The sequence below is a fragment of the Coloeus monedula genome (assembly GCF_965178545.1).
Source record: "Coloeus monedula genome assembly, chromosome: 4".
In the NCBI taxonomy this organism is placed as follows: Eukaryota; Metazoa; Chordata; class Aves; order Passeriformes; family Corvidae; genus Coloeus; species Coloeus monedula.
In genome coordinates, this window is record NC_138784.1 from 24,487,365 (window position 1) to 24,500,271 (window position 12,907).

General features: G+C 48.2%; 1 protein-coding gene across 1 annotated transcript; it reads right to left on the reverse strand.

Annotated features, from left to right (window-relative positions):
- Positions 1–376: 376 nt before the first annotated feature.
- IL2RB (interleukin 2 receptor subunit beta) lies at positions 377–10,864 on the reverse strand (the record flags this gene model as incomplete). Its single annotated transcript, XM_082279931.1, has 9 exons — positions 10,768–10,864; positions 10,314–10,440; positions 8,811–8,925; positions 7,524–7,635; positions 6,852–7,000; positions 6,232–6,418; positions 4,472–4,568; positions 2,573–2,657; positions 377–1,204 (listed from the first exon to the last, which is right to left on the reverse strand). The coding sequence occupies exons 1-9, from the start codon at positions 10,847–10,849 to the stop codon at positions 377–379; spliced, it is 1,782 nt and encodes a 593-aa protein (XP_082136057.1). The 5' UTR covers positions 10,850–10,864.
- Positions 10,865–12,907: the final 2,043 nt, after the last annotated feature.

A 12,907-nucleotide genomic window follows, 5' to 3' on the forward strand; every position in this document is an offset into this window, starting at 1 on the left:
CTCCCATTAGAGGTTTTTAGGCCAGGATGAGGCAAACAGACCATATGCTTGCTCAGCCTCAAAGCTGAGTGTTATTTTACACCAAAATGCAGAGCATGGAAGTGCTGGCACAGTCTCCTACTGGGAGCTGGGAAGGGAAAAACGAGATGGTGAGGTTTGGAGTGTCACTTGAGAAGTGTGAGGAGTTTCTACACCATCGGAGCCAGTGATAACAGAAAAACAGGTTCAGTTATGAAGGTGAGTCCTTGTTGGCCTGTGTTCTCAGCCTCATTAGCGAGCAGTCCCGATGGGATTGATGCTGAAGTTACATTCATGTCTGTCCAGCCCTCCCTACAGGGGTGGCCTTCCCCACCTGTGGGTCTCCTCCAGGCAGATCCTAGACAGAGCAATGGCTGTACTGGCTCTGGAGGTCCCTCAGAGAAAGGTAGGCACCAGTGTTTGGGACCTGGCTGGAGAAGGCTGTTTTGCATGGATCCTCATCCTGCCTTTGCCTTAGAGGTGGAGGCTGAGAGAAGGCAGAGGTAGCACTTGCTGCTGGTGTGCAGGGGTCAGTTGGAGGGACCCCCTTCCCACTCCCCTCCGTTACAGTGACAGTATCACTGTCCTGCAGGTCCAGTGGGTCAGGAAAGTCAGTGTCCAGCTGGCACACGGGCCCAACAGGTTGTGAAACTGCTTTGTCCATCACCTTCTCATCCTGTTCCAGAAACGGTGTTGGTGAGGTGCTTTCACTCGACTGGAGAGCCCCAGGAACAGCCATGGCCTGCTGGGCTTCACATTCTGTCTGTCCCATGAAGGAGCTGTTTTGGGAGCCCTGGGTTGCCTCAATACAGTGAAAGAAGTTGCTGGGCAACACGTTCATGCCCTCTGCCAGTGTGCAGAGGTCTGGGGAGGGGAGAGCCTGGTAACACTCGCCATCCTTGCTGCCACTGCCCTCCTGGGTGAAAGGCTCATAGGTGAAGTAGACCTGACAGGGCTGGATCTCAAAGGAGTTGGAAAGGTGGAAGAAGAAGTAGCCTTGGTTGGTGTAGCAGCTGGATCCAGATTGCACACTGGTTTCTACAGAAGAATCAGGAGTCAGGGTTCCCTTGGAAAGTAGAAACCGGGATTCCTGGTCATTCTCCTGCATCACCTCGAGCATGGAGATCTCTGGGATTGTGCTGTTCAAGCAGTAGGAAGATGTGGAGAATGGGGAGGAGAGCCATTTCTGATGGGAAAGAAACATGAGAGAGAGAGACTGTGACTACCAAAGTATAGCACTCAGAGGGGAACCAAAGGTTTCTTCTATTGAGTGGCCACTGCAGTCAAGTGACCTGTTCTCTGTCCAAGCAGGAGTTACCAGAGGTGGTGGGGATCGAAATTCACATTCTTGATGTCTCATCTGCAGGATTTGTGGAGAGAGTATGTCATTCTGTCACTTTAAAATCAAGAGTGGACCTTGTCAGCCTATGCTTGAGATTTCTGGAGCAGGGAATTTAAGATGGACAAATAAAGTGACACGAAGGGAATAAAAAAGATAGGAAAAAAACCTTACAAGACCATAAGATGAAGTGAAGCATGAAAAACAGTATTGAGGTGCATTTCATGCAATCTATTCCTCAGTGCTGAACAAGCCACTGATACATGCACATGGCCGTATGCAGATTTCTTGTCTAAAGTGCTCTTCCAGGCCCCTTGTGCCTAATTTTCACATTCATCATGAGCAACATCCTGCAGTGCATCATTATCCTTAAAAATAAACTGCTTTTGATGACACCCAAATCCATTGCCTTTATGGCTTGTAAAGCAAATTTTTCAAGTTCTTTCTGCACTGATAAAGTGTCTTCAGTGCCTGCTGCACACCCGTTCCCCTACTCTGTACTCTTTCCCTGTAGTTCAAGCTTTCTAAGCCTTTTTGCACCTCGGCTTTTCCAAAGCTTTGCTGTCTCTGGACCCTCTTCAGTTTGTTTCCACCCTCCTTACACTTGGGATCACCTCCCACGCCTTGCACCTGATGCTCCCTTTAATACTGCACAGAATGGTAATTGTCTCCTTGCAGCTGCCCATACTCACAGAGAGCCTAGGGCAAGGGGAATAGTGGAGTGGAAAAAAAGGGGAAGAGACAAAAATGCGAGGAATTGCTAAAGTGCTATCCAGTGTGATGGCAATTCACATCAGGAGCAGAGGAGAGGCTCACAGGAGGCTCCCCTCCACAGAAAGGGGATCACAGCAGGAAATCTGGGGAAGAGCTGGGCATCCTAGGGCAGGCAGGGAGGCACCGAACTGGGAGGAAAGGGGATCTTGAGAGGCCAAGCTCCCTCCTGCAGGTCCCTTGTTTTCTCTCAGGCTGCCAATTATGGGAGCAGGGTTTGCTGTGTTTTGCGTGGTTTGCCATTTCTCTGTAATTAGAGATGCCTTGGCTGAGTGTCAGGTTTCAGAAGGTCAGAAAATAGAACTTAAGAAGAGAACCCAGCAGCTGGTGCTACAGGCACATGTGTCACGTGTGCACGTGCAGGTCTGTCTGTCCTGGGCACATGCAGCTGGACTCTCCTTTCCCTCATTTCCCCCTCCTATGGTTCCATCCCCAGTCCAATACCTGAATGTCACCGCCGTGCACCGAAACGAGTGGGGGAAAGAACTTCTCAGGGTCTGGGATGTGAATCTTCAGGATCTTCTTAAACCTCGAGGAAAGAGAATGAGAAGGACAAATGAAGCAGGGCCTGATCCTGATCACTGTCGCTGTAGTGGGGGTGGAAGAGTGGACTGCAATTCACAGGTACTGCCCTGGCATGGGGGAGAGGTAAAACAAGGTCGAGCCTGAGGGCTGTCCTTGCTCACGTGGTCCAAGAGGCACTAGCTGAGCCATGAGATGTGTAGAGATGAGACAGATAAACCTGGCATTGGAAAATACGCTTCCCTCAGCCTTTTCCCTGGGGAAGTGGTTTTCCTGGTTTTAGTGGTTTCTTCCCTGCCTTGCCTGGTCACCTTAACCTCTCCACACACCCCCTTCAGCCCCTGTCCTGATGACAAGCTGAGCAGACCTCCCTTGTTTCCAAGCTCCCACTGCTGTGAGCTGCCCCTTCTTTGTTTTGCTGCCACCACAATGACACCACAGGGACCATGTGGCCTGAGCAGGGCCATCAGTGGGAAAGCTCTGCCGCAGCTCTCTGCCCTCCTAGCAGGGTGCTGCATGGTACAGCTGTGGCACACTGGCCATGCAAGCCACCTGAGTGAGTACACCTTGCATCGGCCCAGAGGCCTCTCCTTCACTGGAACCACTGTGTTGTCATCCTGAGGCAGCATGAAGTGATCTAATCTGCTCCTCAGTTCCTCAGGGTGGTTGGATCATCTTGTCATTCCTTTGCAGAAGCTTTGCTGTAGGATTTTCTAAGGAAAAACCCTCCCGACCTCTGGAGGCAATTGGTGTACTCTCTGAAGCATCAGAACTTGCTAGTTCTTGCATATAAACTACCTTACATCATTGCAGATGCTATTTTTATTCATGCATGTCTAATCCTTCCTTGCATCTTACCTCAGCATTATTCTGCACTCAATTCCCCTAGGTTAATTATACTTTGTGGAGAAAGAAGGCCTTTTTAACTCTCTCTGTGCTGTACATCTAGCACTTCCTCAACTTTGTGTTATGACTCAGGGTAAAAGAGTGACCAGTGACTTTCTCAGTATCCATCTTCCTTCAGCACGGTTCTCTGTCTTTCCTTACAGAGAAACCATCCAGCCTCTGCAGCTTCATCCCTGAGGATGTTTGTCCCTGCTCCCTGCCATGAATATCAGCACCCTGCCTCTTTACCCCTGACCTGAGATGAGAAAACCTGTGACTGTTTCTAACCTTGCCAAGCTGACAGGTCACTGTTCCTATTATTGTGTGGAATAACCTTGTGAGACACTTTCAGTCCCTAATAAAAGCAGTGTCTGGGTAGAAACACTGGCAAAGAGGTCTTGAAGCATCATATGGGTTTTATCAGTGCATGAGGACTGCACAGACCAGGGAGAACAAGAACTGTACTCCTTGCTCAGGAGTTTTGCTTGCAGACCAAAGTCACCTCATCCTGCCTGAGCTCTTGCTGGAATGTTTAAATGAGAAGGTAGTGGTAACCAGGCTTGCTTGGTTTTTGCTGCAGGGAGAGTGCTCAACCCAGTGACCTGCTTTTGAAGAGGCAATTTTGATGCATCCCTGCTAGGAAACACCACTCTAACCCCTGGGAAGCAGATGTGTTGATGCAGCTGTTTTAAATTTAGCCAGGGCATGGCACCAGGGCATGGCACCAGGTCACCAGGCACAATACAACAGTGTTGGTGGTGGTGTTATTTCTCCACAGGCAAATATCAGTCTCAGAAGGTTGGGCTATAAACCATAAATTGGTTGGCTTAAAGCCGTCTCTATCCTGAGTAACATCAGGTGAAAAATAATCTGAGTTTTGAGAGTACACACAAGGTACAGGAGAGGAACAGAGATGTGAACTTAATTCTCAATTACCATTTCAGGGTCCGTAAGTTAATAAGGAAGGCAGTCCCAATGATCACGAAGAGAAAAGTGCTCACTATAAGAACTGGCAGGACTGGCTGGGATGTTCCTGCAAGATGAGAAAGAATGAGGAAATGGCTGTGAAAATGTAACCAGGATTCTGGAGGTAGAAGCTGCAGCCCTCTCATGGCTGTTCAAGGTGATCAAAGTGGGCCTTTGTTATAATTTTATATAATATTATAATAGTACATAGAATTGTAATATACAGGTCAGAGTATGAGCGGGTTCTGCTGTGTTGTGTTGGGTGCCTTTGAGCTGATACGGGTTTCAGAGCCTAAGTGTTGCTTAAGAGATAATCTGTGCTGAACAGTTTGAGCTCCCTGTTCACAACAGCACCACAGCTAGGGCTTGCCACAGATGAGGTGGCACAGTCTGCTGCTGATTGAAGTGTCCACCAACCCATCTGTTTCATTGCCAAGGAAAGCAGGGACTCCTAAAACCAGCTAAAAGTGGGGTTGGAGGCTTGAAGCAGCATTGATGGTCAGTGGGGGAGGGAGTCATGGGGTCCACAAGTCTCTGAGAATGCAAGAGGATAAGGATAGAGAAGGCTAGGGATCAAGGGACTGGCTTCTTTCTTTTGAGAGGTGTAGGAAAGCATCAGGAACCTTCCTAGTCAAAGTTTACAGCTTCACACCATATTTTAGTACTTGGATTGTAGGGTTAGGACAAAGAGACTGGGTTCCCATGTTGCCAGGGCTGCCAGCACTCCTCAGGCTTGTTTGGCACCATCTCAAACTTTCCTTAATCTGTCTCTTTCACACGTATCTCCCCAGTGCACCTTTGCTTGGTCTTGCTATTCTGGTGCCTGTTTCCTCTGCCTGCCCCTCATCTCCTCCCATCCCTTGTGTCCCTTGGTCTGGTCATGCAGAGAGTCTCTGGAGAAGTTATGAGAGAACAGAGGAAAATAAAAGACAGAGGAGACATTTTTAGCACATTCTCTCTTTCCCTGTCCTTGAGATGCTACTCAGATCACTTTGTCTCCTCTGCCTCTGGTACCCTGGTTATCTTTGGGTCTTGGTTGCTATGACAACTGGTTGCGGCTGTATCCTATTCTCTGACATCACACACTGTCAAAATTTGATCGCCACAGCAACACAGTGCCCTTTCTAAACATAGCTCCTCTGTTTATACCAACACCAGGAACAACAGGGAGGGGTTGAGCAGGGGCAGGATGGGGGCAACATGAGAAGGAATAACCTCTACCTGCTTATTTTTTGGGAAAAAAAATGACAGAGGCCACAGCCAGTGAGTCACCAAAGGGCATTATCTTTCAAGGCTGGAAGTTCATGCAGTGACCGATGCAAATCTCAGCAGATCTTTCTTTGAAAGGGTCTTATCATGCATGTAACTCAGTGAGTCTCCCCCAGTTTCCACGAGACTTTGCTTCCCAGGCTCAGGTGTTCTTCAGCTCAGGAGCTGAGAGCCATTTCATTGCATTTCACTGATCAGTACCTCCACTGAACTGGGCCATTTTAGGAAGCTGGGAGAATGTTCCTAGGTAACATTAGCATCTGGGAAAATGCCAGTCCTGGCCACTGCTTCTGCTGGTCAGACATCTGTCCTTACTGATCAGGAGGGACAGTTTTCAGCCTTTCTACTGCTCTTTGGTCAACACAGTCCTCCCTACACATCTTCCTTCAGCTTCTCACCCTATTTTGGCCATTCTACCTTGTGTGCCCTGAGTCCCCATTTTCCCTTCCAGGTCAGACTACCTGGCTGATCCTTACGGTCAGCGTGTGTCCTCCACAGGACCGGCTTGCTCCAGTCACTCCACATGCCTTTGTAGGTGCTTCTGGCACTCGGCCTTGCACGGACAGCTGCCTCGTATTTCGAGTTGGGTGAGAGTCTCTCAAAATTTGTCCACATCTGGTCCTGTTCAATGGGCAAGTTTGCAGCCTCCTGGCAGTAGGGAGAATTTAGAACATCGTCAACACCTTGGTTTACAGCCTCACATACCCATCTTTTCCAAGGCCCTCAGAAAAGACCTGTCTCAAACCCTTACACCTCCTGCACTGCTTGTTTACCCTGAAGGAAAATTCTTCTTCACTTTGCTTTTTTCATCCCTTTCAGGTCTGTCCTGGAACTGTCTGAATTTTTTTTGTGACAGCACTAAGTAAAATAGGATCCCCATCTGCCTCCTTGTCATCACCAAACACTGGCAGCAGGTGACACAGATAAAAGAACGGGGGCTGTCATCCACTCTCCAGCTTCACCAAAACTGGTTACATTCTGAGAGGAGGCCCAGGAGCAAGTCTTGGGTTACATAAGCAAGACCAGGATTCATCCAGGATTCATATGGTAACACATCCCAGTTTCTCCCTCTGGTACTCACCTCCCAGGACTGACTCACGTGTCGGTACCGCACTTGGTACTCCCGATTCCCCTCCAAATAGTGAGAGGAAATATTCAGGCTCCATGTTAGGTTGGAGGTGTTTTCAGTTATGTTAGCCACCTGAAGGTTTCCTGGAGGCCTCAGCTTTACTGGAAAGAGAGAACAAGCAGGGCTGATATCCCCATACTCTGCCCATAACAGGACTGCACATCAAGCCCCTCAGCAGCAGGACATCTCCTTGAGACAGGTAAACTCACATATCCAGCAAAACAATGTCCCAAGCAGATGTTTTTCTTCTGGGTTAGTGAGCTGAATCCTTTCAGCAAAGACTGATGCATGCCAAAGCTGTCTTAAAGAAGGGTGGAAGCACATAACTAGTGTGGGGGCAGAGGAAGAGCAGCAGGACTTTCCGTCCTTCTAGCAGCACATATTTTTCAGGAGGGCAGCTGAGATATACCTGTTTGAATCCAGATAAGGGACAGGACAGGATGTGGCTGGCATGACAGAGGTGCGAGTGGCAGCAGTCAACATTGTGCTCATTGTAGCAGGGGACAAGCAAAAGACCAAGCCTTAAACTCAGCTGTGGGTGTTGCACAGGGGTGGAGGAGGAAGGGAAATCAGCTATCCTCTCATGGGGAAGCTTCAGAGACCAGAAGACAGATGAGTACTCACTATTTGCAAATGGATTGAAGTTTTTTATTTCCACAGGTATTTTGTTCTCATTCTCTCCAGTTTGGCAATGGACAGACAAGTCAAGACGGTCTGAAATGGTGAAGCACTGATTCTGCAAGGAAAATTAACCACTGCTGACAATGAAACCTCATGAATAAGCATTCAGATTTCTAAGCATTGCCTATGCATAAAATGTTTAGGAATACTTGACAATAAATATGGAAGGTATTTGTGGTGGAAGGGCATAAACCTCAGTGGTGAGTGAGGAACCAAAAATTTATCATTCATGTGGTTGGATTGTTTCTTGGTTTGTTGGCAAGAAGGGCACAAAATATTGCGATACATTAATTTCCTGGGATTCCTGTATGTGCTGACTAAGCAGAAAAGAAGTTACTCTCTATGAGTGACATTTATTGAGAAATTTTATTTTTATGAAAGCATTTGAAGTTCCCTGGTAAGACTGAAACTGCATTAGTATTAAACATGACACTTGAAATGCAATGAAGCTGAAGGGCCACATATACCATACAGTACTGAATAAGCAACAAATTAGCTTGATTGGAAAGAAAATACTTTGGAGCTATATACCCACCCTGAAATTTGTCTTTGCACATGATACACAAATATATGAAAGCTTGTCTGTCCTTAGAACTGGTTGTGACTTTATCAATAAAAATAATAGCTCAAATTTGGGTGGGTGTTTTCTGAAAACATGGGGACTGCAGTGACTCTGGGTATGGCTGATGGAAATACATAATAAATCTAAAATATGAGTGATTTAAATAAGGAATAATAGTTAGATTTGCATCACCATCATCTCCAATGATGTGTTGCTGTTGCATCTTGCTTTAGATACATCTAACCCCACTTCACAGTAGCTAATGATGTGGAAAATGGTATTGATCCTTTCCAGGAAAATGAGTTCAAGAGGTGATCTCAGAGCTGGTGGCGATGCCCATCCCTCCTCAGAGGAAGAGATTAGGGCCAAACCCAGGTAACAGAGACATGGGACACTGCATATGATCTGTCTGTCCTGCAGCTCTTCTGCATGGGTCAGGCCAGTGTGGCCCAGCTCACAAGGAAGCCAATCCCTCCTGCAGGGGAACCCACAGGAGTCATGTATATCAACAGTACGAAACACCAAGCCCAATCCCAGAACCAGAGTCAGGGATTAGGTCTGGGCTTTTTGTACTACTCCTGGATGCTACAGTGTTTATACACCCAAAATGCATATATAAATCCTTTCCACCCTGTCATTAGCCAGGACATCCCAGATGAATTACTCACATTAACGTTTTGGTTGAAGGTTTTGTTGCATCTCCTCAGCCCTGTCATATTCTCTGCCTTGAGTAATGTGCAGTGCTTCTTGCGTTTTTCAGGTGGGGGAAAGAACTCCCGTGAGCTGGGAAGGTTGTTTCATAGTTAGTCAAATATTATGTAACACTAAAGGGCTTTCAAAGCATTTTACATCCTACTGTATTTGCTGAACAGGTTACAGCAAAGATCTAATCCTACTTTCTCTCCCCATTGTATCACTCAAACAAATTTTATGTGCTGGCACATGGAAGTCAATGCACCCCTGTTATTTCAAGGCAAAGGTAATAGCAGATTTCCAGTTTCAAAGACTTCACAAAACCCTCTTCCTATCTTCTCTGCTTCCTGTTGATTTCAGAGGGCATGCAGAGCCCAAACTCACCTACAGCAACGTGGCCCTGGAAGACAGGTACCTGTTTCAGCTCCTCTAGGATTTACAGGTCTCCTTCCAGCCACTGACAGCCCTGTAGGATCTCAGATACTGAGTGACATGTACCTTCTGAGCCAGGTCACATGTCAGTCAGACAGAATAGGACATCACAAGTGGTAGCACTACACCATGACCTCTCTTCTGCTCTAAGTGTGGCTGGAGCAGCTGGGGGTTGTCTGACTGATCTGCCTGTAAGGTCAGATCAGGCCTGGGACTTGCTGATGGTGGGGAGGAGTTTTTTCCTACAGCACTGGTCAAACAAATCCAGCCACAGTGTCTGATTCACATTCATGAAGCAACATAAATATTTCAACTTTCTAGGTCCATGCACCAGCCCCAGGACATATTTGCCAATCTGACCCCATTGGTGCTGTCTCTATGACAGTGACAAGTAACCCACTCAATGCCAGAATCACAGTGAGCCTCTCCTTAGGACAGGCACCCAGGGCAGTCCTGGGCTAGGCTGGTAACCCTCCTGGCTGCAGATGTCCTATTTGGAGGTGACAGAGAGTCAGCCAGCCCCCTCTGCAGGACTGGGCAAACACCTCCCCTGTGCTGGGAGGCATATGGGAGAGGAAAACACCATGAACTGGAAGAGGTGAAAGAGCCAGGGGAGAGAAGTGGGACAATCTTTTTCTTCATTCATTGTTACTCAGGGTGCAACATCTCATCTCATCCTGGCAATCACCAAATGGCCTCTGTATAACTTCAATTCCATCCTTCTCCAGCCCATCTCCATACATCCTCATTTTCCATGGAAAATGCCTTTCTGTCCCGAGGGTGGCTGACAAGGAAAAGGGATTTTCTGAAAAGTGAAGTTCAGATAGAACCAAGGAGCTGGAAGATGGGTTGTGCTAGACAGTTTGGGACCGTCAGATGGCAAACACTGAGCAGTGGCTGCCAGCATCTCAGCCCACCTGGGGTTAGAGACATAATTCAAGACAAAACACCTCAGCTCTGTGGCTCCACTACACCTGGCCTGGGAAGGGGAAGCCTACATTTTTGTTAAGTGGCATTGTTTTTCCTCAGCCTCTCCAGTCACCCACCTGTCACAAAAGCCATTCTTTGATAAAATCTCCAGCTGGCAGGGTGCTTCAACCAGATCCCTGCCCGGGTCCCAGTCACAGAAGAGAGCTGCCCGTGAGTCATACCAACAAGTGAGGCTGGAGGCACCTGCCAGCAGAGAAGAAATGGACAGCAGTGTGGCCCAATTAGCATCGATGCTCGGCATTAACCACCACCCCGGACAATTCTGCCCCATCCCAAACTACAGACTGACTCCTCTGCTGGACAACTCCAAGTAAGAAAGGCAGAGCCACTCATTTCTCTATATCCTTGGAGGCTGATGTGCTCGTAAGAGACCTGTAATATTGCAACCTCCTCTGGCTGTATGTTACAACACAAACATTGCACAGCAGCATACTGTGGCACACTCACTGCCCTGGCTGACTCCCCTCCCTGTTCACCCAGCTGGCACAGGTGAAAGGAATCGCTTCTTACCTTGTGCCGAGTCTAATGCCCACGAGGGAGGCATGAGGCTGAACAGGCAGAGGTGAGACAGAAGCAGCAATGAAGGCTTCATCAGTACTGGTGACACACTGAAAGAGAGAAGACACCCCCACAACACAGCTCAGCAGTGGAACTTGGGAAGATGTCAAGATGTCATCTCACAGGCGGCATCCATGGTCCTGGGATGCAGTGCCAGTCTTCTGGGTTCAGAAACTCATATCCCTTCCACTCCAGAGCCTGCACTTCTCCCTCAGCACCTCACTGCTTTCCTGCCTTGGGTGCTTTGCTCAGCAGTGAAGCTGTTCACAGGGCAGCACAGAGAGGCTGCTTGGAGGAATCATATCTTCTGAAAGCGCGTGAGCGAGCGCACAGCAGTCCACGCACGTTGTCTCAGGCTGCTTGCTGACTCAGGTAGAGAGTGCTGCCTCGGCTGCGTACAGCCTGTGCTTTGAAGAGCTTCTTTTTTTGGTAAACCCTAGGGCTGAAATAACTAGGTGCTTGCTGAGTAAGAGGGTCTCTGGATGCAACTGGCAGAAGTTAGTTGCAGAGCTCATGGCTTAGGAGGCAGATTTTGAATACCATGTTTGGGACAGGTGCGGGAATCAGGGAGAAGAAAGTGTTTACCAGGTCCTAGAAAGTCAAGGCTTTACCATATCAAAAAAATATTACATAGCTGTGCACAAACTATGCATCATCCCCTCCAAGTAGACCCTTGCTCTGCCTTGGAAGGAGTCATGATTTTAGGTATCAGAAAAGTTGGGCTTTGTAATAAGGAAACTCAGCAGCAGCCCTCATCCAGCCCAGGCACCCAGGGAGCCTCCTTGTTTTACAAAGCCTGTACAATCATGTTCTATATCAGACAGACTGGTCTCATGGTCTTCTCATCCAAGCCTCTCTCTCTCCCCATCCACCTGGACACCCATACCTTGAGATCTGCCTTTGCCCACAGGAGAAGGAACCACCCTCACCTCTCACCAGCCCTGGAGCTCAGGCAGACCTGAGCAAAACAAGAGGGGAGCCCCACTGCACCTTGCTGGGACTGCCAGAGGAGTGGGAAGAGAGGGTTTATAAAGGGCTGGCATGAGCTTACTACCAATTCCCGTTGTGATAAAAGATTAGGTTCAGAGGAAGAAAAACATGATGACAACACATTAGCAGACAGGGGAGAGAGAGAAAGTGGGCGGTGTGGTAGTGAGATGTGGGGTATGATTTGAGAGGATTGTGGAGAGACAGAGAGATAAATATGTTCTCAGCCCTTCCCAACGGCAAGATTCAGTTTGTCAGATTGAAACTCCTTCTAAGATGCTTTCAGGTCAGCCACCCCCATGTGGGAGAGAGCTGGCATTGCCCCCTTTACCTTCCAGCTCCAGTCACTGAGCAGTCTGGACGAAGGGAGTGCCTGGGGTCGTGAGGTTGGATGGCAGCAGGTGCTGATTGTCAAATAGTGAGGGGAAGGGCAAGGGGAAAAAGGGAGAGTGATGAAGGCAGGTATCCTGGCTCAGCGCATATCCACAAGAGAAGAGGTGCCTCCAGCCCAGCAGTTCTGCTCCAAAGCTGTTTCTGTCATACATGCATGGTCTCTCTCTGTCTTCTCCCTCTCACCTGTGCACAGGAAGCTGCTGCTTGCTTGCCTTGTCAGACTGAGACAAGGCCCCGAAGTATCGAAAAGGCTAGTAAGGCCAAGAATAAAAAAACCCAAACCACATTCTACTTCCTGCTGATAAAGCAATAAGTGTAGAAACCGAGTTAGAGGGGTCAGGTGTTAGCACTGCTCAGACGTACTGGGACCAGTTTAAACCATTGCTGGGAGGCAAAAGAGAGAGCGAAAAGGACCTGTCCTCTTGGGATACTGGCAAGACCCATAGCTTCCTCTTTCAGACACCCAAATGGTTCACTCATATTTCTCTCAGGGTCTGCACAAGTTTACAGATCACTTTGAAACTGGGGACAGGAGTCTGTCTACAGTAGAAATACCATGGACCACTTTGTGAAAAATAGCTGGAGTTGTTGACCTGAGCAACACCTGAATGAAACCAGACATCGTTGCCCCAGTTTTAGAGGATCCATCTTGGGTCACAGTGGGAGTGGAACCAGGTCAACACTGAGTGTGAACAAATTTGAGGCACACCCT